The 21,563-nt window shown below is 44.1% G+C and overlaps 1 protein-coding gene, 1 non-coding gene and 1 pseudogene across 3 annotated transcripts in view; 2 read left to right on the top strand and 1 right to left on the bottom strand.

Annotated features, from left to right (window-relative positions):
- The window catches only part of LOC142576583 (focadhesin), a 429,785-nt gene that overhangs the window by 107,294 nt on the left and 300,928 nt on the right, over positions 1-21,563 (bottom strand). For both annotated transcript variants that reach the window (XM_075686768.1, XM_075686769.1), the window contains exon 26: positions 20,040-20,162. In XM_075686768.1, coding sequence (XP_075542883.1) covers positions 20,040-20,162 — 123 coding nt within the window. The remainder of the gene's footprint in view (positions 1-20,039; positions 20,163-21,563) is intronic.
- On the top strand, positions 17,103-17,175 carry TRNAL-CAA (transfer RNA leucine (anticodon CAA)). Its single transcript has one exon. It is a non-coding gene; the product is annotated as a tRNA-Leu (tRNA).
- LOC142573846 (uncharacterized) lies at positions 18,436-18,971 on the top strand (annotated as a pseudogene).

Raw genomic sequence — 21,563 nt, 5'->3', positions numbered from 1 at the left:
TTTGGAAATGCATTAATTGTTAAAAAATGAAGCACAACTGTGTTGAGTCATTTTTTGCATTCTTGATTGCGAATGGTGGTGCTGAGAATATGTGCGAAATGGGATTATATCAACGAGGTTCTATTGTAAATAATGCTTTTTCTCAATAAAATTTCACCTGCGAGTCCGCATCCGTGTTGAGTCTTTCACCATGCTTTGTCCTTTGTGCACTGTTCCTAGTCTTTTAAAAATGTACCAACACCCCCAGCTCTCAAGTCTCCTGTGGATTAGCTATATTTCCTATGTGCAGTCCAACAAAAATGCCAGGGCCATGATAGCACTGGTTCTGATGGGTGCAGCTTGATGTCCAAAAACAACACATGGGGATGTGAAAGATCACAGAGTGGAGGCCTCCTCATTAATTGCAGTGAGGGTAGCGACACTTGGTCTTTTGGAGTACGTAAAAAGCGCAAACTAGAGCAAAGAAAACAGCGCTTGGGAGCAGTAACTCACTCCTCTGGTGCAAACATAAAGCTCAGCATGAAATTAATTAGAAAAGAGGCTGTATGTAAAGATTCATCATACCGTGACAAAGACTTCATGGTACTAAGATGTAAGTTTGGGTTTTTGTTTTTCCAACCCTCATTCATAATTAATTCTAGACCTCAATGAGCAGGAAAACAGTTAATCCTCCCTAAGCTTTCCTTGGTTTTGTGGTATGTTGGTTCCCCGTTGTTCTTGCTAAAATCAAGCATCTTGGTTCCCTTGAATCGTGTTTCTCAGGGCTCACTAATTTCTCTCACCTTCACAATGGACTGCTTATGCCTTTGCGTGGCAGACTGTCTTGTTGCTGTTAAAATTGTTAAGAGCACAAAATGTATACTACTATAAGCCAAAAAAGTAAGCTCTTACCTACACAACTGCAGTCAATGGAAGGTGCATAATATCAAAATCACTGGACAGAAACAATTTATTCTTAACTTATTGGCTGGCATTATAAAAGTGCATAAAATTTATTTATTTATTTATTTATTTTCAAATACTTACAGTGCCCTTGCAGGCATTACAGAAAATGGTGGTAACATATTCATGTAAGTGCAGGAAACATCAAACATATCTGAAGTATAAATCGTGTAACATTATATCTTCAAGCAGCATTATACATAATTACATGGGTGTACATTGGTGCAACCTGTCATGGTTACTTAGTGGCTATTGTGTTGGGCTGCTAAGTATGAGGTCGCGGAATCGAATCCCAGCCACGGCAACTGCATTTTGATGGGGGCAAAATGCGAAACACCCTTGTACTTAGATTTAGGTGCACGTTAAAGAACCCCTGGTGGTCCAAATTATTCCGCACTCCCCCACTACGTTGTGCCTCAAATCAAATAGTGGTTATGGCACATAAATCTCCATAATTTTTTTTTTTTTTTACAACGGTGCATTGGTGTGCACGAGAAAAACAATGAAACAACACACAACTAAATAAAGCATGCACAACCTAAGGAACATTCAGTACAGTGACCTTGTTAGAAGTATTTGGTGTCGATGCCTTTCCAAACGAAGAGAGAAAAAAACTTTCTTGCCAATATAAGCATACCTAAAGTTGTGCACACATATTTTTTAAAATTTTTGTATTTGCACACCAACGAAGAAGTCCGACATTCACATAAAAAGGGCCAAAGACCTGACTTTTAGCGATAATTAGGGCAGTGATCATAGGATACAAGAGGTCCCACTTTAGGTAGTGGATGAGTACAAATATCTTGGCGTGCGCATAAACAATGGGGATGAGTACCTATTGGAACACGAAAAATATGTGACGAGTAAAAGTGGTAGGAATGCAGCAATGATAAAAAATTAGGAACTGTGGAATTACAAGAGGCACAAGGTGGTGAGAGGGATGTGGAAAGGGGTGATGGTCCTTAGTTTCAGCAATGCGGTACTATGCATGAGATCGGAGATTCAAGCAAGATTGGAAATTAAGCAACAAGGGGTAGGTAGGCTTGCTTTGGGAGCACATGGATATACACCAAATCAGGGAGTGCATGGCAACACGGGATGGACATCATTTGAGGGCAGGGAAGCTAGCAACAAAGAGAGAATTTTAGGAGTGATTGAGAGAAATGGTGGGAAAGCGGTGGGCAAGGAAAGTTTCTAGTAACTTGTACATGAGGAACACAAAATGGAGGAAGCGAACCAGAAAAGTGTCACGCAAATATATGGACAACAGCAGGGAAGCAAGCCAAGGAACACCAGTTAAGAAAGAGGTTAAAAAAACAGAGGGGGCTGTGGAAAACAGGGATGCAGATGAAATCAGCACTGGGAACATACAGAACTTTCAAGCAGGAAATTGCCAAAGAAAATATCTACGATAATTCTAGGGGAAGCTCTTTGTTGTTTGAAGCCAGGACAGGAGTATTGTGGACTAAGACGTACCGAGTCAAGTACCAAGAAATAGACACATTATGCGGTGCGCATGGAGGGGAAGAGCAAATGACTGAACGGCTGAACATCTGATACCGTATTTACTCGAATATAATGCGCACCTTTTTTCCTATAATATGGTCCAAAAATTGCATGCACGTTAGAATAGAGTACGACCCGAAATCTGTGTTAGCATATCATTACCATCGGCATTCGAAAAATGGCCGCCTCGTGCGCGTTTCTAGCCTAGCGTTTCTAGTAACCCGGCGCTGGTGTAAGCTAGTCTACTGCCTGTCTTTCTGCTTTCTGCGTTTATTCGATCAGCATGGAAGCGCCGACTGCGAAGACACGCCAAGTCCACCAAGATGCCGCATTTAAAAGGAACGTTATCATGTGCTGGGAGATGGACGGAAATTGGGCCGCATCAGGGGCATTTGGAGTTTCCAAAACTTGCGTGCAGGACTGGCGCAAACAGAAGGAGAATATTTTCGCCAGCAAAGCAACAAGGAAGGGTTTCAGTGGACCGAAGCAGGGCCACTTCGCCGAAACAGAAGAGCTGCTCACGGAATACGTGCAAGAGCAGCGAGCGGCACATCGGCCTGTGACGACCAATCTGCCCAAAGTACGCTCGATGCAGTTAGCTCTACAGAAAGGGCTAATGTGGAGTGACTTCAAAGCAAGCAGGTGCTGGCTATCAAATTTTATGAAATGAAAAGGCTTTTCTCTTCGAAGGCGGACAGGGATATGCCAAAAATTGTCCAAAGAATATGAAGAGAAATTGCACAGTTTTCAGCGGTACGTTTTGAAGTTGCGCCATAAAAACAGCTACCACTTCGGACAGATTCAAAATGCCGATCAGATGTGGCTCTACTTTGACATGCCTGCCATCACAACAGTTGAAAAGATGGGGGCTAAGTAAGCGCGTGTTTTGTCTTTCAGCCACAAAAAAACTAGTCACCACAATGCTTTGTTGCACTGCGGATGGGCACAAGCTGCCCCCGTATCTTATCTTCAGACGGAAGACGCTCCCGAAAGGAATCGTGTTTCCAAGTGGTGTGATTGTGCGTGCAAATGAAAAAGGTTGGATGACCACGGACTTGGTCGCTAACTGGATTGATAGCGTTTGGCGGAAGAGACCCAGCGGCAGTTTGGGTCTGCATGGGATGCTTGTGATCAACGCGTTCAGGGGCCACCTTGACCAGCGCATCAAGGACAAGCTGGCTGCATGCAACAACGACCTTGTCGCGATACTCGGCGGCATGACCTCGCAGCTCCAGCCACTCGATGCTTGTTTGAACAAGCCAGTGAAAGATAGAATTCGGGCGCTCTACACCGAATATCTTGTCAGTGGCTGCCATGAATTCACGCCCGCCAATAAAATGAAGCATGCCTTGCTGCAGGATTTTGCTGGCTGGGTGAAAGATGCATGGTGCACGATCCCGTCTGCCATAGTTAACAAAGCCTTTAAAAAGTGCGGGATTTCGAATGCCATTGACAGCACCAAGGATGAAATGCTTTGGTCTGTTGATCACAATAAGGAGTTGTCTAATAGCAACGACGAGTGAAAATCTTGGCGGCAAGGTACGCCACTTCTATTTGTGTTTTTATTCGTCGCAACTTTAGTGTATTGGGAATAAATCTGTTTTTTTCCAAATGAGAGAAAATAGTATTTCTATATGAAAGCACGAGGTGCATGGTATTGTACTCTATTTTTTTTTTGGTCATAGAAAAAGGGTGCGCGTTACAATCGAGGTTTTCTTTTTTTAATTTTTTGGTCAAGGAAAGTGGGTGTGCGTTACAATCGAGGGTGCGTTAGAATCGAGTAAACACGGTACTTCTCTGTAAAGGGCTTCACCATACAGTTCAAAGCAAAGCAGACTGTTGTTTTACTTTACTTTTACACTTTGCTCACACCAACTGTGTGCGCTGTTGGTGCGAGTAAAGTGTTTTTGAGACAACATATTGCTTGTAATAAATTCCTTCTATACTCTTATCAATGGAAACTGCGATAAAAGGAGATTGACCACAGGGGCATAGTTCTCGCAAAAAAAGAAAAGAAAGTCGACACAGGAAGGGTTAACAGTTTAATGAAGGGTTAATAGAGTCAAAGAACAGACAAGGACACAGCGCTCCTCATTGTTGGCTTAGGTTTTGTCCTCGTTCAAGAAGTCACGCAGAACCAACTAGCCCAATCTTTGACATCACTAAGTGACTGCAAATAATGTGGGTACAAAAGCTGTGCACTCATAATTGTGTCACCAGTTAATTTAATGAAACAATTTCTAAACTATTGTTACCTGGAAGAAAAGAAGTGCAAGTCAGTGTCATGAGTGTAGACAAGCTGTTCCGAGAAGCAGATTGACTCTGCGGTCACCGTCAACAGTTATGTCCGAGGAACAGGAACCTGCAACACGACTACAGCTCGACTACAGCTCGAACTACAGCTCGAGCGTACACTCGAGATCGTGCTTGAAAACTGATGCCGTGTTGTTTATTTTCTCTGCCCTTACAGGGTGGTACAAGTTGCACCACAACATGGACAGCCATTTAAAACGAAACTGTAAGGCTCCTCCCCTCTTAGATCATTCAAGAATAGCATTATGAGAAGTAGCCCTGTACTGGTTTGCACTTTTAGGTGTTTCTTCACAACTGAGGCATGCTGCATACCGAGTTAGGACAGTCCACAGCAGTCTCTTCTGTGCCACCAGTCATGTTTATGGCTGGCTCCGAGTTTGCAGAAACAGCCAGATGTGTATCCCACACAGTTGTCAGACAGTTATTGACGCCCAGTGCAGTAGGAGGTTCAGGCGCCAATGGTCCGGCTGTTGGCACAGAGACTTCTTTTTGCTGAGGATGTAGGTGGTCACCGTGCTTATGCCATACAGTACCATTACTGAGAGAGACGGTAGCTGCTGACTGACCTGTGGTGCTCACGACACGTGTGGGTACCCACCAGGCATTTACGCAAGTTCTTTGCAAGTATGTTGTCTCCCACATTCGATAGTGGAGAACGGCACCCTGTGTCAGCATGCAGCTTCTGCTTAAGCTGTCTCAGCAGGACTGAAGTGTATAAGCTTGGGCAAAGAACATCCAAAGGTGTCTTGAACATCCTTCCCCGGAGCATTTCGCATAGTGCTCTACCAGTGACTTCATGTGCTGTGGTTCTGTAATGAAATAAGAACCTCAAAATCTTGATTCCGAATGATCCGCAACCACTCTTCTTGATCTTGTTCATGACAGTCTGTACGACATGCTCTGCCACACTATTTGAAGCTGTATGGCAGGGCGGTACAAGCATGCGACGTATCCCATTCCGTGTCAGGATTTCCAAGTACTGCTCACATGCAAAGGCAGATCCATTATCGGACACGGTGAGATTCATCAGTCCATGCTATGCAAATACTATCCACAATGCTGTGATGACAGCAACCGCCGACGTTGATGCCACTGGACAGACTTCGAACCATTTTGAATACGCGTCAACAATGATGAGAAATTTATTTACTCATATTTTACTCATATTTACTCAATGACAAGAAAAGTATTTACTCACATAAGGAACGCACTCGCGTAATGAATGCAGACCCACTTTTCCAAACAAGTGTTTTTTTTTATTCTCACGAGTAATGATCATACTCTGAACTTGCTGCCATGAAGTAGGAGACACGGTATGGTTCGGCGTCTCATATGGCATCTGGCAGGTGCAATTGTGTTCGACGTCGTGTTGTGTTCTGAATTGTACCGTCTCCTACTTTTATTGCAATAGCAATTATATGAATGCTCCAGGTGCATTTCTAATGCGACAGTGTTAAAAAGCTAGTGTCGCAGAAAATCCAGTGTCGTCGGTGTCGGCGGCGTTGGCCGTGAGCGAAAAATGACGGAAGACAATCTATAAATAAAAACAACTTGCAAGACGGGCTGGGTGTGAATCGAACCAGGGTCTCCGGAGTGTGAGACAGAGATGCTACCACTTAGCCATGAGTTCGATGGTTTAAAGTGAGACAAAAGCGCCTCTAGTGAATGCGGTGTTGCCTTAGAAACATGCCGTAGAAAGTTATACTGCGGTGTATATCGGTAATTATGAGCATGTAAATTACAGAAGTCGCAGTTAAATACATAGTGAATTACATTTCTCACTAGATGTCCTCTGTGCTTGGTGCGCACACAGAGCCATCTTGCGGAAAACACAGAAGACCCCTCCTCGCAATGTACGGCACTGCCCCAACAGGTGGCGCACCACTCACCCACGTATCCCCTTCGTCTAGTTTGAGTGCACTGGGGCCGTGCGGGGACCGGTGCGAGGATGCCCCAATACCCTTGCGTTTAATAAGTTTTCTCGCTCTCTCCCCCTCCAACTTCAAGCGTGCGTCACTTGAACCCTCATGTTTAGGCAATGTGGCTCCTCTCTCCGCTCACAACGCAATTCCTAGGTGCAGCGTCTGATGCGGGACGCCTCTGACATGATCACTGCGCCATAGCGCGTCTGGTAAGAAAGCATCCCCTGCGATGTGTTCCATGCTGCTGGCGAGGAGTCATGCATCTGCGTGGTGCTCCCAAGCGAGCTAGAGGACAATCCCATTGAGGCGTCAGCCGCATGATCGCGTCCGCCTTCATGGCGCATCGTGGCCCGGCTGTCCGTGCCCATCACGATTTTTGGCTCGCGTAGATCATTTCTCCCTCCGAGACACTGAGTTCTTTAGTTCATTCCATTTGCTCAGGCACACGTTTTATCTTTGTGTGACTCAAGAGCATGCCGAGCGAATGAGTGGGTGGTGCGAACGGGGTGCGATAACGCTATCGCGTTCCCCTCTTGAAGGCGAAGCTTAAGTGTCCTCTAAGTTTTTGCCATTGTCGTCGCCACATGGTGTATGTGTGAGTCAAAGTGCACGAGGGAAGCTAACGATTGCAGCTCAATCTTGCCCGCTGTCTTTCGTTGTGCAAGAGGACCTGGGGGGGGGGGGGGAGGCTGAGTTGATTAGTTGATCGTGGCTCATACCTTTGTGCGTGCCACTCAGTTTGCGTTGCAGCGTACGTTTGCAAGTTTATACAGCCGTTAAAACTAGTATCCTTACTTCGTGTAGCTGTCTGCACATTTGGTATCGTAATTGATGGCTCGTATTTCGAGCAAAACTGGCTTTTATAGACGTGGCCATGGAAAAAAAAGATTGCTCAAAATTTTACGCACCCCCAACTTTGTGCAGATATTTCGAGAAAAAAAAAAGTGCATCTATTATGTGAGTAAATACGGTATATTCCTAGGGGGGGGGCACAAAGTCAATCTTTGTGGGCCCCCCCACAGAGGCCACATCCTGGCCACAGAGGCCTTGATCAAGGCCTCTGTGGCCAGGATGTGTGCTAAATGCATTGAGGTGTACGTTGGTAAGCTTGACATGTAGCACAACGCCTTACACGCTCAGTGACACCTCCATCAATTTCCCACCACCAGGCATGGCTTCTGGCAATTGAATTGCTTTTCTCAATGCCAGGGTGCCCAGCATGAAGAACAGTCAGGACTCGTCCTTGCAGAGGTTTTGGAATAACAACTCTGGAACCCCACAGCAAGTAACATTCATGGAGGCTGAGTTCACTGCTCCTTGCTGTGAATGGATTGCCCTCTGGTCCGACTAAATTCCCTTCTTGCAGGAGAGCAAGAACTATGTCCCTCAGGAGTGGATCATTTCTTGTAGCCTGTGCTACAACAGCTGGTGACAAGAGTCCCGGGTATGCTTGTTCAAGTATGAAGATTTCAGCAGGTGCAGGCAGGTCAACACTGTTTATTGGCAGCGGTAACCTACTGAGGTCGTCAGTATGACTGAGGTCATCAGCATGACCTAAGTCAAGACCAGCCTTGTACATGAGCCTGTACTTGTAGGCAGAAAGTTTAGTGCCCATCTGACTAGTCGGGGTGAAGCTTGCAGAAGAATGAGCTTATCAGCACGCAACAATCCCAGTAGTGGTCTATGATCTGTGTAAGCAGCGAAAGGAATTCCCTATGGGTACTGGTGGAATTTTGCAACACCGAATACGAATGCTAATGCCTCTTTGTCAATTTGGCTGTAATTTTGCTGTGCACAAACTTCCGGAGGCAAAGGCAATAGGCAGTTCTCAACCATCAGCTTCTCGATGTGTGAAAACTGCACCGATCCCATACGGAGATGCACCAGAACTTAGACAAAGTGGTTTCTCTGAATGAAATGTACTAGGACAGGAGCTGATGTTAACTGCTTCACTGTAGTGAATGCACCTTGCTCTTTTCCCCACATCCATTTTTTCTTGCTGATGATAAGCAAATGCAGAGGGTGGATGTGTCCAGGAATGTTTGGCAGAAAACACTGGTAGACATTCACAAACCCCAAAAAGCTTTGGAGTTCTTTGATGTCGCAAGGTGCAGGTGTGTGAAGAATTGCACCTTGCTCAAGCTTAGAGATAGCTCTTCATTGCTTATGATGTGCCCTATGCACTTCACCTGTGGCACAAAAAATTACACTTGTTGAACTTCAACTGGAGTCCAATGTCATCAAGTCGAGACAGAACAGCACTGAGGCTGTAAAGGCACTCTGGATCATTCAGGCCAGTGACAAGGATGTAATCTAAATATACTGCAACATACGGCAGTCATCGATGAAGATTTTCCATTTTTCTTTGGGACAAAGCTGGTGCCAATGAAATGCCAAAAGGAAGACTTTTATACTGAAAAAGCCCCATATGTGAGAAAATACACTAGAGTTTTCATCAAAAACTATTAGATGGTAGGCATTTCTCAAATCCAGCTTGTTTTCACCCCCTGACAGCATGGCCCAAAGGTCCTCCATTCTAGGAATTGGTTCTTTTCCGATGTGGCCACTGGATTAACAGTAATCTTGAAATCTCCACAAATTCTGATGCGTTCATCCTTAGCCACCACTCGAACAGTAGATCAGCCCAACCTGAAGATGCAAGGCTCCAGCATCCCTCCCTTTGTAGGTGCAGAAGCTCTTGTGACACCCCATCCTTCAGGGCAGAGGGAAGGGGATGTGGCTTGGAAAACTTGGGGACAGCATCTTGCGGAACATGAATTGTGGCTTTTGGAGCCTTGGAAGTTCCTAGGCTCTGTTCAAATACCTCAGGAAATGCTTGAATGATGCCCTTAACATCATCAACAGCATGAACATCTGTTTCCTGGAGAGGGATATCAATGCCCAGTTCTCAAATCTAATTGCAACCTAGCAGTGTCGGTGAACTTCCCCAGTCAGAAACAAAAGTAGAATAACTTTTCTGTCGTAGAACTGCACTGCGACATCTGCTTTACCTTGAATGCTTACAAAATGCTTTGCAGAATCGTGTAGCTCTGTAGACTTCCCCTTTCACAATGAAGAACATTTTTTCTTCAAGTTGCACACTTGAGCAATGTGTCCTTGCTTCCGGCAGTATGTGCATGATGTGCTCATGTGCTTGCACTCAGTCGCAAGATGTTCCTCCCCACAGCAGTAGCCTGAGACACGCCCCTTTGGTGCCACAACCTTATGCGTAAGAAGCGAACTTCTGCTGGAACTGGCTATCTTGCCGTCATCCTTCTTCACAGCGTCTTGTATATAAGGTTGCTTTCTTGAGCAGCCTCGTCTGCACGGTTGTGTCATTGATGCTGCACATAATGCGGTCCCTCAACATATTGCCAAGCTCAGTTCCAAAGTTGCAATATTCCGAGAGACATCTGAGCAACACCACGAAGTTACTGACGGACTCTCCATCCGTGCAAATGTGCACGTTGAACCTAAAATGCTGAACAACAGCCGATGGTTTGGGGTGATAATAGTAACCCAGAATGAAAAGAATTTCGTGCAAGTTTTTTTGTCTGGCAGCTAGGTGGGTTTAAGGAGATCCCACAAGAGAGCATACGCCTTCTGCCCACAGCAACTAAAGAAGACTGACTTCTTTTTTTCTGCTGCAATGTCATTGGCGATAAAGAAAGCTTCAAAGCAGTGCCACGTACCTCCCTCTCCTCCGTCGAATGCTTCGAGGTTGCCGAACATTGGCAGACAAAGTTCTGTTGTGTCGAATTCACTAGATGAACAACGAACTCCCATGCATAGAAGTGGATGGAGGCACGACACACTTAAGCGACGACACACTTGAATGAGAAACTTGAATGCTTTTTCCTTTGTCGCCACTTTTTACGAGTGTAGCCGAGCAGTTCTGAAAAGTGGACCCACTCTGTGGTTGCTGTCAACAGTCACAGCCGAGGAACAGGAACTAACGCCGTGAACTACAGCATGATTGTACACTCGGGACCGTGCTTGAAAACTGATGCTGTGTTGTTTATTTTCCCCGCCTTTACAGGGTGGCGCAAATGGCACCACACAATGGACGGCCATCTAAAACGAAACCGTAACAGACGGATCACATTTACAAAAATGCCCTGAGCAAGATGAAGCCAAAAGAGAGAAGCCAGCATTTGCAACAGCTAAAAAAAGCACCGTTTTGGTGGCCCGAAAGATCAAGAGAACAACAGCACAGACTGGCCAGTCTTTGTATATGCGTCCTCGCAAAAGTAACTTCCCTGCCTCTTTCTGCAGGTTTGGTGTTGATGTCTTGCCAAGTAGAGCTAGTAGGGGATCTTTTGCATAGCTCAGGCATGGAAAAAAAAAAGCATAAAGAACATCTGTGAGGTTAAAGTGGCAGAGTTAGAACAGGAAGCACTCGGCGCTGGTTTATATGTCACAAATGGCGTTCATATAATTCAATGTGACCCTAAAGGATAATCACCACATCTTGGTTGGGAGGTGCAACAAGGGATGTAAATACAACAAACAACAAGCATCTTGTTTTACACTTCTCAGCTCAGTATATACACCCATACTTGCAATCCTACTTGCACCATGGGATTCAACAGTGTCTCAGTATTGAGAGTGACAGGACACCGTCAAAAAGCTTGGCATCACCCGATTTTCAAGGAGTGTGCGATAACTTTTTCACTTGTGCCACCTCCAATGCTACCACCAGGCAGCTGAGTGTGCAGTACCAGCACTGCATGTGTACAGTTGCGCGTTCCACTGCGCGTGGAACAGCTCTGTCCTGTACTTCCTTCAATGCCTGCCCTGTGATGGCGAAATCGAGGTTCACTCAGAGAGTGCCACTTTCCCAGTTTGTAAAGCATGGCCCTACCAACCTTATTTCACTGAATGATAATGTTACATAGTGGTTTGTGCAGCTATGAAATGATGTGAGAAGAAGAGGAAGCTGATGTGACGCTGGCTATGATCACTGGTATCGCTCTGCCCTTTGTTATAGAGCTACGCATTCTCCTTGTATATATATGCCCTGCATATACAGTAGAACCTATTCATGTGTTTCGGAAAAAAAATACACAAGGAAAAGCATATCAAACAGTAAAACATGCAACCAGAAGTCACTGAAAAAAATTGGCAGTTGTAAACTAATTAAAAGTCGCTGAAAAGATTGGCAGTTGTAACTTAATTAACACTTATGTAATACAAAGCACTGCGTAAATTGTAGCAGCACAAGACATCGACACGCGTCGCGCTGGTGGAGGTGAAGCGGCCAGAGACACGTGTTGTCATTTTCACGGCTTTGCGCTCGTCGAATTTGGCCTGGGCGAGCAGCTTTTTTGAGTGGGGTATTTTGGCAGGAAGTTTCAAGGTGGGCACTCAGCGTGAATCATTGTAGCACGAGACGGTGACCTGCATGGAGCTGGTGGTGCCCGAGCGACTATTGTCATTCAATTACACATCGGTTTCCATTGCGAAACAGGAATAAAATCGATATTCTGGGTGACGCTGGAATACAATGCCACCTGAACAAACATGACAACTACTTTGCACCGGCTGCAGCATAGAATGGCAGCACATTTGGGCTATAGCCTGTCAAAAACATCCAGTACGCTTCCAATGGCACTTTGTCACACAAGCTGTGGAACAGATAGGTGAAGATGTTTATTGCAACAGGGTTGGTTGCGATAGCTACGCATGCAGTGTGCGATGACTGGGAAAGAGAGTTGCTGGTACATACACGAAACGGCGAGTTAAGTCATACGTGGCCCTTTCGTTTGTAGCACAAATTGGCATGGCAACAACCCATCTGTCGTAAAGCTGGAATAGCCCTTTTGTATTCTGCAGAAAAAAGTGGAAACCAAAGCTTTCTATACAATAAATAAGAGTGCTTCAAAACACAGGTCCACCATTATTGTAAGAACCTCATTGACATTCAGTACAAATTCGTTAATTTAAGGGGAAAAGAAGCAATTGACTCTACAACAAAAAACAAAAATTTTATTGATAAAGAAAATATTTTCCAGATCTTCATATACTAGAACCAATCCATAATTTGTGCTGGCATGCTAATTTGGTGTACCTTCAATCAGAGTAGACCGTACTGCATATCTTGATTTCTATGCACCTAAGTTACTGATAGCTTGCCATACTAAATTAATTAAATTGTGGGGTTTTATGTGCCAAAACCACAAGCAGGCGAAGAAGATGTGCTCACAGGCTGGTAACATGAGAATAGAACATGCTAACGCGCTCGACCTGAGCGGCCGCGGTGTCGGCCTCTCCCGAGATCTCGCTACACCATGGCTGGCCGGCCTAAATAAACCGTGGCTATGGTGGCTACCTCTTGGCGCAGCCTCCCACAAATTGGTGACACTGTATGACCCAAGCCCAGCCTTCCCACAATGCAAACAGACAAAAACAACGCTGGGGTTGCATGCAATAAACAGGGGAATAACATCACCGCATGTCGAACATCACCGTGTGTTTGACTCTGAATTCAGCCCACCCGGCTATGTAGCAATATGGAATTACTGATCAAGTGGTAAAGGTGGTGGAGTTGCACTGCTTATTTACTCAGACCTAAAATTTTACGCGCTCCCAACACACCTAAGGTTGAAGTTGTTTGGTGTAGCTACATTTAAACAAACTTTCTATAATTCTTAATGCATGCTATCGCACACCAGGTTCCTCATTAGAAGATTTACGGAGGCTTAGCATATTCATCCAGGAACACGACTTCAGCATCTTGAACCTTGTTTCATGGGGTATTTTAATGCACCAGGCATTAACTGCTGAACTCTGAGTTGTACAGGTCATGACCTTTCCATTTGTAAGGAAACTCTTTCTCTTTCATTATCCCTTAGTCTTACTCAAGTCGTACAAACTCCAACCCGCCCTAATTTTCTCTTGGACCTAGTTTTTCTTGGTTCTCAGCTCGTCCAAACTGGTTTTCAGTGCGATGTAATTGGCGGCATTTCTGACCCCAACGCTGTACATTTGTGCCTTCCCTATTCATTGATTAAGCTGCAGTCTAATTTTACACAGTTTTTCGACTTCATTCAGGCTGATGACACATCTGTAACAGGTACTTTAGCTTCTATCTTTGATTCCTTCCAAGCACTTGGTCTACATGATAACGGTGACACATCAGTCGATGTATTTGAGCACATCGTAAAACTATGCATTGATAATTTTGTTCCCCTCAACACTAAAAAGAGAAATCCTAAGATTCCATGGATGAATCGCAGCATACTGCAAATATTATGTCGTGTACATCTGTGGTGGCTGAAAAAAAGCATGTAATCCTGACAGTATCATTCGCTTTAACACTGCTAAGGAAGAACTACATATCAAAATGAAAACAGCTAAAAGCTTTTATTTTCAAGTTGAACTACCAGGATTATTACACTCTAACCCATGCCAATTCTGGACTTCTATCACACCAACTAAAACTGCTGCAGTTTCATTTATATTAGATGGCACAGCTATTTCAGACCCCTCTGATATAGCTAATGCTTTTAATGTCTACTTCCAATCAACGTTCATGCGCGACAACAACTCTCTCCCACCATTCACAAATACTAATCCTGAGCTCTCTATCGGCGATGTGGTAACCAGTGAAAACAGCATCCTAAACTTGATTCTCAATTTACACACAAAGAAGTGCACTGGTCCTGACAATATTCCGAGCAGCTTTCCAGTAAGATACTCTCTCTGGTGTTCACATTATTTGGTTGTTATCTTTCACAAATTCTTGGCCTCAGACATCATCTCCCAGTCTTGGAAGCTAGCCAAAGTCCTGCCTCTCGCATAAATCTGGTGAAAAGCAATTTTTTGCTAACTCAAGACCTACATCGATCGCTTACCTCCAATTCCAGAAAGCTACTAGAACATATTATACACAGGCATATAACAAAATACCTTAAATCGAATAAAATTCTCTCTAACGTACAAGATGGATTTCATCATGGTTTCAGCACAACAACACAACTGGCGGAATTTTCATATGACATTACTAGAAATTTTGGTATTGGCAATCAAATTGATGCGTTATTTGTAGACTTTTCCAAAGCTTTTGACACGGTTGTACATAACAAGCTACTAAGTAAACTAAACATAATTTTACATAATCCTCAACTGATCGACTGGATAGCTAGCTTTCTTAACTCTCACTCTCAATTCGTTTCATTTAATTCCACTTTGTCCTCAACCGTAAATGTAACATCAGGTGCTCCACAAGGCTCTGTTCTGGGACCCTTGTTATTTTTAATATTTAAATGACCTCCTCATCAATATTAAATCAAAAGTCCGTCTTTATGCTGACGACTGTGTCCTATACCAGGTAATTTCTTCTCCTAGTGATCGCGCCTTACTTCAGTATTCCTTCAACAAATTTTGCACCTGGTGTACGGACTGGCAAATGCGCATCAACTTTCAAATAACCGTAGTAGTGTCATTTACAAACAGCCATTTTCCTTCACGGCGTGTTTACACTTTTAATAACACAATAGTTCTCCAGGCACAGGTGTACAAATCTATAGCACTAAGAAAATTAGGTTACTTCAGACAAACATTATCTAAATCACCAAAACACACTAAATTACTAATGTATAAAACATATCATAAGAAGCCAACAAACATTAACACCAAGGACAACATAGGGGAAATTACTTGTCCTTAATAAATGAAATAAAGAAACGAAGAATTAATGGAAAATAAAGTGGATGAAAAAACAACTTGCCGCAGGTGGGAACCGAACCCACAATCTTCGCATTTCGCGTGCGATGCTCTACCAATTGAGCTACCGCGTCGCTGTTTTCCCATCCACTTTCTTGGGTATTTATGTGTCCTAGTAGAACCCTGGGAGTGTTAGCCAGCGCCACCACACACAGACCTTGGCGGCGGACGTGGGACGTCCTTTTTGCCGCAGGCGTCACGAGAACGTGATCTTTTTGGGTCAAGGCAACTGGTCAATAAACCCACATATGCTACCTGAAGGCATCAATGTAGCCAGATTCGAGACCCTCATTATGTAATAAACGAGACGAAAGGGGGTTAACCGAGGGTCCCGATTTTATTAGTCATATCATAAGAAGCCAACAAACATTGACACCAAGGACAACATAGGGGAAATTACTTGTGCATAATAAATGAAATAAAGAAACGAAGAATTAATGGAAAATAAAGTGCAATTGCAATTGCAATTGCAATGCATGCTCACTGACCTGGAGAGGCAAAGCAGAAGAGTGGGTCTAAAAATTAATATGCAGAAAACTAAAGTAATGCTTAACAGTCTCGGGAGAGAACAGCAATTTACAATAGGCAGCGAGGCACTGGAAGTCGTAAGGAAATACATCTACTTAGGGCAGGTAGTGACGGCGGATCCGGATCATGAGACGGAAATAATCAGAAGAATAAGAAAGGGCTGGAGTGCGTTTGGCAGGCATTCCCAAATCATGAACAGCAGGTTGCCGTTATCCCTCAAGAGAAAAGTATATAATAGCTGTGTCTTACCAGTACTCACCTACGGGGCAGAAACCTGGAGGCTTACGAAAAGGGTTCTACTCAAATTGAGGACGACACAACGAGCTATGGAAAGAAGAATGATAGGTGTAACGTTAAGGGATAAGAAAAGAGCAGATTGGGTGAGGGAACAAACGCGAGTTAATGACATCTTAGTTGAAATCAAGAAAAAGAAATGGGCATGGGCAGGACATGTAATGAGGAGGGAAGATAACCGATGGTCATTAAGGGTTACGGACTGGATCCCAAGGGAAGGGAAGCGTAGCAGGGGGCGGCAGAAAGTTAGGTGGGCGGATGAGATTAAGAAGTTTGCAAGGACGGCATGGCCACAATTAGTACATGACCGGGGTTGTTGGAGAAGTATGGGAGAGGCCTTTGCCCTGCAGTGGGCGTAACCAGGCTGATGATGATGATGATGAAAGTGGATGAAGAAACAACTTGCCGCAGGTGGGAACCGAACCCACAATCTTCGCATTTCGCGTTTGATTGTGGGTTCGGTTCCCACCTGCGGCAAGTTGTTTTTTCATCCACTTTATTTTCCAATAATTCTTCGTTTCTTTATTTCATTTATTAAGCACAAGTAATTTCCCCTATGTTGTCCTTGGTGTCAATGTTTGTTGGCTTCTTATGATATGACTAATAAAATCGGGACCCTCGGTTAACCCCCTTTCTTCTCGTTTATTACATAACGAGGGTCTCGAATCCGGCTACATTGATGCCTTCAGGTAGCATATGTGGGTTTATTGACCAGTTGCCTTGACCCAAAAAGATCACGTTCTCGTGACGCCTGCGGCAAAAAGGACGTCCCACGTCCGCCGCCAACGTCTGTGTGTGGTGGCGCCGGCTAACACTCCCAGGGTTCTACTAGGACACATAAATACCCAAGAAAGTGGATGGGAAAACAGCGCCGCGGTAGCTCAATTGGTAGAGCATCGCACGCAAAATGCGAAGATTGTGGGTTCGGTTCCCACCTGCGGCAAGTTGTTTTTTCATCCACTTTATTTTCCATTAATTCTTCGTTTCTTTATTTCATTTATTAAGCACAAGTAATTTCCCCTATGTTGTCCTTGGTGTCAATGTTTGTTGGCTTCTTATGATATGACTAATAAAATCGGGACCCTCGGTTAACCCCCTTTCTTCTCGTTTAATGTATAAAACAGTCATTCGTCCTGAATTAGAGTGCGCTTCATGCGTCTGGAACCCATATAAAGCCTGTGCTGCGGCCACATCTGTGTATACGTAGCACACTATCACGTCAATTGAAGCCAAGTCCTTTTGGAAACGTGCAATTGCCCATGTATTTGTGTTTTTAAAAGTGTAGGAAATAAGACCCGGGAATGAGGAAATGCTTGAAAACCAGATGCTCTTGTGATATGTTATGTACGGTATTGTTTGGGATGAGTCGGGTATTTTCTACGCCATGTAAATAAAAGCAAATTGGTTTTTTTGTAATGCCGCCCATTCACCACTTTCCCACATTTCGACTCTAAACGCAATAATTATTTCTATAAGGTGCTAATACCAAAAGGACACATGCCTGTAATTAACTTTTTTCAGCTGACGTCCGGTGGAGCTTCATATGGGGAACAACTGCTGCTTACCTCCCGGTGCCACAACATTGGATGAATTCACAAAAAGCCTGGAATGAGCATTTATATAGAGCAAAATAAGCATTTTCTCATTTCACAAGGCATCTTGAGTCTTCTTCACGAAGTTCCACGTGGCACATATTTGATGGAGGCTTGTAGAGATTGTTTGCAATCATTTTACTTAATAATAAAACTATTCTGCACCGAGACTGTGCACGGTTGAATAGTAGAAGCAAAAGAAATTCCATGCTGATCATCGCAGCCAACGTAATGTGTTCCAGCAAACATTCAAAACACATGCACCTAAATCTTAAACTGCAAGTGTGGTTTAGGTATTAATGTCGGCGGCTTGGACTGCTACAGTCAATTCGGCCGCTGGGCTCTGTGTGAGTGTCTGTTCTTGTGGAATGTCTTTCTCTGCGGTTGCCCTAGCTGCACACGCCACCGGCCACAAGCTTTTGTTATTTTCAAAGAACTAAGTGGGAGAATTCCAACCAGGGCCTTTGCAGGCCTTCGCATACCAGGTGAGAATAATTTTATTTTTTTGAAGGGGGTCACGATGTTGCTAAGTTCATTCTATCACGATACTGACTTTTTTTTCCCTCGTAGCAAATGTTTGTCTCACCACCACTAAGAATGGGTGAATAACTTCAGAAAAGATACAAGAGTGACTATCAAGAGTTTGGGGCCCAAACGACTATGAAGATGTGCAGCGGTAACTGGTACTGGACTAGGCGACCATCTATAAAACACAAGCTGCAAAAAGTGTTTTTGAGGAGAATGATACCGACGTGCTCTATCTGCACAAGCATACTGCAGCCAGCTGACGTATATTGGAACAAGCTTTTTAAGTCCACCCTACGGCATTTGTGGGAGGAATATATGCACAAGAAAGAGAGGACGCCAAAAAGAAACTTGAAGAAGTTGTCGTGGCAGCAGGTCCTTGATTTTGTTGCTGAGATGTGGGCCGCCGTACCGGAGGAGACAGTGGCACGCTCCTTTAAGGGGTGTCGCATTAGAAACGCACTCGATGGCTCGAACGACGGCGACCTGCATGGTACACTGGCAGATGTTGGAGCCGTGGCACCAGAATACCGGGCCGACTTCAAGCGGAGTGCTGCTAACTTTTTTTGCTACTAACTCTGAGGAGTCTTTCGATGGTTTCGAAACTGACAAACAGCAGTAACATCTATGGCCTAATAAAGTTCATCTTCTGAATAAAATTTTAAAACCATGCGCACTGCATTTTATCTTGAATTTTTGTGCTATTCAAGGATAGCCCCCTCTTTGCCGGTAATTTCGACTTGCTTGGTGGGGGAGGGGAGTGCTTGCTTGGAATTTTATGGTACTTGCCCAAAATTTGTAAGCAATAAATTTTCTGAAAAAGTTTCTGACGCTTGATATTAGACTCAATATTCGGCTTTTCTTGATTCGATTCAATATTCGATACGAAATGTACTATGTGGTATTCACACACCCCTAATTATGTAGAAGCAGAGAAGCAGCAGCAGCGCATGTCCAAAGTTGTGTACGCTATGGAACAACAAGGTTGCTAGAGGCTGCTGCAGATGGTTGTCTCTTCGGTGGTTCCAGCATCGATAGCTATTCCATGTGGTCCAGCTGCACACAACTTTGCTGCTCAACTTGAGTCGAACGAACGAAAGTTTACTGTATTCCCACAATAGGCGTTGAAAATTCAATTGCTTCATAAATTGGTACTACCAGTTGATGACGTTGCTGCACAGGTATTCTAGTATAATCAATGAGCCTAAAAAATTGGGCCATAAGAAACTGCTCAGCAACTACATTTTACTTTTTTTGGTTCGTTTTGCCTTAAACTACTATATTTATTTGAATATAGGCCGATGGTTTTTTTTTTTTCAAATAGTCATATACCAAATTCTAGGGTCAGCTCAGGTTCGAGGAAACCTAGAAACACTTAGTATGAACCTACCCGAGCCTTGTATGATGTCGCAAAACTTAGAAAGACCTAGCAACACTTAGCAAAACCCAGAAATAGCTCCACTGTGACCCAGCCTTGCATCACTAGAGCAAACTGCCAACTTTTTCTTTCTTCTTTTTTTTTCTGGGTTTGGATTTTCAGGGGCTGGCTTAGAACTGGGTCTGGCCTAGATTTGAGCAAATACGGTATATGCAAACGAAAAATTCTTCAATATTTGTGTCAATACTACATCAGGCATTTTAGGATGAAATCATAAAAGTTGGTAAATATATACGTCACTGCAAGACCCACCTGTGCCAGCAGGGCTTCCATCCAATGGGGCAGCAGTGACACCCACAGCAGTGGCCCCTTGGAGTGCTTCCTTTCCACCAGGGTGCGCACCAGCAGACCCACCGACAGGGCAGTGCCCTGGCACTGCGAGTACAGTCGAACCAACTTACTATGGCATTACTGGTTTTAACAATACTTGGATGTAACAATGAGCAGCTGCTGCACTGTGAACTTTTGTGACGGTGCGTGCTCTGCAGTAAAATAAACCGCTTCTCTGGCATTTTTTTCAATAGTCAACAATGCTACAGAAAAATCAGTGAGAAACAAATGCAAAATAAAGCATGCAAAGAAGTATTTGGAAAGTCTCGACAAAGTTGCCTACAAGATCCCTTTTACGTGCAGAATATCATACATAGGGCGGACAGGCTACCATATTAATATCAGGTTAAGAGAGCATTGGTATGCAACAGAAATTCTCCAGTCACCAGGACATTTGGCGCCACACAGCACACAACAGGGCTACAAGCCCTCTCTCTAACAAAACCAAAGCTTTGGCTCGCTGCAGCTCTAAAAAAGCACAAGAAATCTTGGAAACTTACTTCATGCTAAAAAAAATGACTTGGGAAACCACATTAGCACGCCTTCTGTTGTGCTGGGAGAAACAGCTTTTTCATTCTTTCCTTACCACACTACCCGGCATCAATCATTGGTGAACAATGTTTTTGAGCACCTATTCTAAAAAAACGCCGCGCTCCTGGACTCGTAGCGGCATTTCAGTAATTGTATACAAACTAGAGTTACTGTTTCTGCATGTTTCAAATTTTTACCACTTGGAAGAGATCATCAAAGAGCGCGCAAGTTTCAAGGTTGAAGTGCACTTGAGCAATGCGATGACACTGATATCTGAAACCTCACACGCTCGAAAGAAAGCAGTTTCGCTTGATCCCTATGGTGCCAGAAGCAATCACTTGGACTCTTCGAGCAGTGCTGACTTCAACATTGATGTTGTGTTGTCAGAGTTTAGCTCCAATGAAGAAACTTCAGCAGACCAACCAGGAATGTCAGCTGTTATCCATTGGTAAGTTTTGTCTTCACATTCGGTTTTGTTTGATTTCTAGAGCCAGTTCAACTGCCCTGCTAATGTCCAAGATATTTTCTTTATTTATAGTGTGTCCACTTCATTTGGACAAGACGTGTTGCCACTGGCGCAAGGAAGCATGGAGTTTCGACCCCAAAGAGAACGAGGCATTGACTTCGAGATAACGCTTTGTAGTGGCCCGAAGCCGCTGGCGAGAGCTCTCTATATTTTCGGGCCGTTTTTGCAACAGAGGCTGTTAGTGCTATCTGTGTCAACATCAACAAATACGCATGGATGCTTATCCTTGACAAACAAACATACAGTGAGAAGAATGGCTCATGCAAGGATGTGACCCCTGAGAAAATAATCAAGTTCATCGCCCTCCTGCTGTACATGGGAATACTGTAATTGCTCTGCCTGCACTTGTATTGCAGCAGAGCAAGGTTTTTTTTCCAGACTTCTCTCCC

Source organism: Dermacentor variabilis, chromosome 3, assembly GCF_050947875.1.
Source record: "Dermacentor variabilis isolate Ectoservices chromosome 3, ASM5094787v1, whole genome shotgun sequence".
NCBI lineage: Eukaryota > Metazoa > Arthropoda > Arachnida > Ixodida > Ixodidae > Dermacentor > Dermacentor variabilis.
This window is presented reverse-complemented; position numbering and strand designations above follow the sequence as displayed.